This window comes from Lolium rigidum, chromosome 1 (assembly GCF_022539505.1).
Source record: "Lolium rigidum isolate FL_2022 chromosome 1, APGP_CSIRO_Lrig_0.1, whole genome shotgun sequence".
NCBI lineage: Eukaryota > Viridiplantae > Streptophyta > Magnoliopsida > Poales > Poaceae > Lolium > Lolium rigidum.
Window position 1 is genome coordinate 231,793,645 of NC_061508.1, and position 4,504 is coordinate 231,798,148.

The 4,504-nt window shown below is 46.0% G+C and overlaps 1 protein-coding gene across 1 annotated transcript; it reads right to left on the minus strand.

The window, feature by feature from the left end:
* Window positions 1-1,989: 1,989 nt before the first annotated feature.
* Window positions 1,990-2,946, minus strand: LOC124683302 (transcription factor HEC3-like). Its single transcript, XM_047217852.1, has one exon. The coding sequence runs from the start codon at window positions 2,944-2,946 to the stop codon at window positions 1,990-1,992; it is 957 nt and encodes a 318-aa protein (XP_047073808.1).
* Between the last annotated feature and the right edge of the window lie 1,558 nt (window positions 2,947-4,504).

The following is a 4,504-nucleotide window of genomic DNA, read 5'->3' on the forward strand; positions in this document are numbered from 1 at the left end:
ATTGTGTGGTCCATGCATGTATCTCTTGGTGATCATTATTACATTTTTACCACGACAGTTTTGTCTTTTGGTCCTTCTTGGGAAACATTCATGGGTATATGATTATATCATAATACATAGTGTTCACTTGGACATGCTATAGAATATTCGGTTAAATATTCCAACAGATAAGTATGCACATCCACACAAAAAATACAAGAGTCTGAAAAACAAAATGGAAAAACACATCATACAACACAGATGCACAAATTAACCAAATATGATAAGGCACCAAATAATCAATCTAGTCTGAACAATTTTCTTTTATTACTGTTAGAGCAAAAAATAACATAACATTCATGACCTTGAATACGCCATACAAGGCAGATGCACAATTTAGCCAAATATTGTTTTTTTTATCAAACTAATCAAACAACTGACTATTTTGTCTAGCTATTCTTTTGTTAGTTCAAACAAATTAATATAACATACTATCTAATGGAGTGACATTGACGGATACAGAATGAACAAACATAAACTTGAAAGAAAGGAAATAATACAGTAATAAGGATGAGCGAATGTAAATGGACTCTAGAGATGTTTAACTGGACCATCCAGAAGAATGGCAGATATAAATTGTACCGTGCTCACAGAAAGTTTGCTGTGACCTAAATTAGAGAAGCATACCAGCTACTTACACTACATGTTTTGATTGTCCAAGATCTTTCTAATACAAGTATAGTACAACATTCTTTCTATGTACTATGTGAGATAATACTAAATTATCTGTTTTCCAAAATAGCTCGTGTGACGTTGAGACAGAGAATGGATGAGTAGGTAATCAACGCTGGTTAGTGTCAATTGACATAAAATACCGCTGGTGCAAGTATGGAAGACAAACTGAAGTAACAATTCTGAAAAAAGAACTGTCGGTTGCATTTCTTCACAAACACGCAGGATCATATAGGTGTATACAACATGCTTGCAGCAGAACCTTTTGCGACCGGCCGCCACAAGAAAAACCATACAGACATGCATGAACTCGACGTGTGTGCTAGGTTTTCATATTTATTTTGGATGCAAGAAGACAAGTATACCGCAGAGAGGGCGTAAGATAACATAGGCTAGCTACGCTCTATATGTGGTTAGATAGATAGAGAGGTGATCGTCGTCGTCAGAGAAGGAAGGTACAGCTAGCTTTTCAATGGTTGTTGGTTTGCATCTCTGGGAACTCTCCAAGGATAGCCAGCCTCCTTTCTTTACTGGTTTTCCTGATGCATAGAATTCAGCACCTCACCACTCACTCATGACTGACAATGGCACTGAATACCTTGCACCAATAATTCCATCTACCCCCCTATGGACTACGTATTATCTCATCAGGCCGGCGAGGTAGGGAAAAAAACAGACCAAAAATTTCTCAGGGAGAAGGAGAGGGAGAGGGAGGGGGAGAGATTGTTAAGAGATATGATCTCAGCATGACAAACCCGCAGGCATGTAACTAACCAATAAATGCATGTGAGTGCTGTAGTATCTCTCTCCCGCCTCTCCCATGAAGCAGAACCAGCATCTAGCTAGCTACCGGAGTAGTAGTCAACATGCAAGCTTTGCATCCATCAAGCTACTGAACATGATGCAGATATCTATAATTTTATATACACGGGACTACTGTGTATGTGTAGCAGTATGCATGATCTTCAAAACAGACAAAACTATACTAAATTCTGCCTTCTTGACAAATGAAAACTCAGAGACAAGTCGAAATACAAAATTAACCATCAAGATAGATCGATCACAAGGCAAACAAAGCTAACTTTGGCACAAACCCTAGGTAATCTTATTACTCATAAAATTGAACTTAATTTCATCATAGAAAACATCCAGTACACAAACTCGCAAGAAGAGGAAGAAGAATTAGGAAGAAATTAAATCAAAATTACCTCTCTCTAGTCATCATATCCATGCATCCATGATCCATCCCTAGTTAAATCCACCCATCACCTAACCTTCTCAGTGCATTCCATGGCTGCTTTGACCGCCGCCGCCGCTGAACCCAAAACCTAGTGCGCCGCCCATCGAGGACGAGGACGACGATGACGTCGGCCCGTGGATATCCACCTGCCTGGTCAGCCCCGCCCAGTCGATCAGGGATCCGGCACCCAGTGGCAGGAAGGCCGGCCGCCCCGCCATGGCCACCGTACTACTAGGCCCAGCGCCGCCGCTGCTGCCCCCGCCGGGATAGTGCTGCTGATGCGGCGGTGCAGGCTGGTGTTGGAGGTCCTGGACCTGGCGCTTGAGGAACTTGATGTACCTGATGGCCTCGTCGAGCATGGAAGCCGTATCCATCTTGGTGCCCCCTGGGACAAGGCGCTGCAGGATCCGGATGCGCTCGCTGATCCGCTCGCGGCGGTGGCGCGCGGCGACGCTCTGCGGGTCCTCGCTGATGCGCACGTTGCGGCGGCGTGGCTTCTTGATTGTAGCCGGATCGATGTCCACCGGCTGCATGGCGGCGATCCGGTACATCATCTCCTTCATCGCGCCCAGCTCCTCCTCCGCCTCGTCCACGGCGTCCTGGTGCTGCTGATGAAGCTGTGACTGCGAACCCTCCTGATCCGTCGGCGGCGGCGGCCTTTGTTGCATCTCGTCGTGCTGCTGATCTCTCTGCTGGTGCTGGTGCTGGTGGTATTCATGGCCATGTCGGTGGAGGTCGACGGCCAAGTCAAGATGGTGGAGGTGGTGAGGAGGGAAGAGGGATGGGGGAGGGGAATGATCTAAGGCTAGCTGGTGGTGCTGCTGCTGCTGCTGTGATGGAAGAGGTGGGTGGAGGTGGAAGGATAATGGCGGCGGTGGCGGCGCCGGTGGAGTCGTGGTGGGGTGGTCGAAGAGGAGAGGGTGGTGGTGGCTGCCGAGGCTCATGTCCAAGTCCCAGGAGTTGCTGCTGCTCGAGTTGTGGGTCATGTTGTCCATGCCCAGCAACCAAGCAAGCGAGCGAGCTAGATGTGTAGTAAGTAGAGCTAGGTAGACGGAGATCAACCGACGATGAACTGAGCTTGCTCCTCCAGCTTCCAGACTCCGAAGTGTGTCCCTATGAGCTAGTAGCAGCTAGACGAGAGAGAGAGAGAGAGAGAGAGAGAGCACATGAGTGGTCACATAACGGAGGGCTTTATAGGGGAATGGAGGAGAAGGCTACCTCGACCGATTAAATGTAGCTAGAGGTGGTAGAAGGAAGATGATGGTGGTGTGAGGTAAGCGTAAGCTGCCTAGGTAAAAAAGAAGAAGATAGATGATGACTCTGCCCTGTACGGCTTGTCCGAAGGAAGGGGAGAAGAATTTATTGCTGATGGGATCATCGTCGTACTATGTGAAGGAGGAGTAACTTGTAGGAGTAACTTGGGAGGTGGGGTCAACCTCATGATGGATACGGAGGGGTTACTAAATCTGGCAATGGTGATCGACGAGAGCAATAGAATAATGATGATGAGCGAGCTATAGATAGCAGGAGGAAGAAGAAAGGGGAGCAGTAGAACGCATGCATATGCGGGAGTGATGTAGAGCTGTGCCACCCCTCGTGAACGCCTGCAGCTTTCACACATCCCTAGGCAGACCCCTCACATTACCCTTGTGTTCTCTCTCCCTGCCTTCCCTTCTTGGTCACCTATCCTTCTTTTCGGAAAAAAAATCTCTTCCACATTCTGTTCTTCTTGCCCTTTTCCATCAAGACTCATATATAATCGCATTTTACAAATCTATTTATCATGTTTTTGAATCTTTGTGTTTAGGTCCGAAACAAACTCGATGTAACTGTTTTTTATTAGGGTTATATTCGCGATTGTAACATTAAAAAAATCACACCGCGAGCTCTATTAGGGGAAAAGATACATATGTTCATCTTCCATGATTCTCCACTAAATTTGCATATTACCTTTTTCTTTATCAAAGCTCTTATGTAATAATCTCAATCTCCTCCTTACCACTTATCTGCCATCCCAAGCATCAAGCTAGAGGCCCCCAACATATAACATGTTGCCAGTGTTGAGACAACAAAGAGAGCAGGCGTGTCCCTATGTTAGAAGTTTGTGATGAAAAGTCAGTTGGGGTGTGTAGGGGTCTTAAACGAAGGTCACCGTACGATGTCAACGTACGATGGCAAAGTTGACCCGTCGATATTTTCTAAAAATATGTTTCGTTGTCCACTGAAGCGGGACTTACTCTTATATTTTGAGAGGCAACAAAGGAATCGTTTGATGAGTGGTACAAAACATGGTCACTTCAAATATCCCTCAATGATAGAAGAGCTCTACTAGTGGCTATAATCTTAGAATGCCACCTCGATGCACCACTTTTGTGTCTTACATGCTCCCTCGGATGTTGATGCCCAGATGCAAGCCTTACAAGGACCCCGAGTGGGTGTGTGCCTCTCCCCTTGAGTTTGATTCAGGTGAGAGTAAATAGAGACATGCCCATGTGGGGAAATTCAATTCGGTTCCCGGTTGACATAGGCAACCCAATTGGGCCTGCCAAAGAT

Bases quoted from the DNA above. Each gene is read 5' to 3' on its own strand.
- LOC124683302 (XM_047217852.1), bottom strand. From the start codon at position 2,946: ATGGACAACATGACCCACAACTCGAGCAGCAGCAACTCCTGGGACTTG.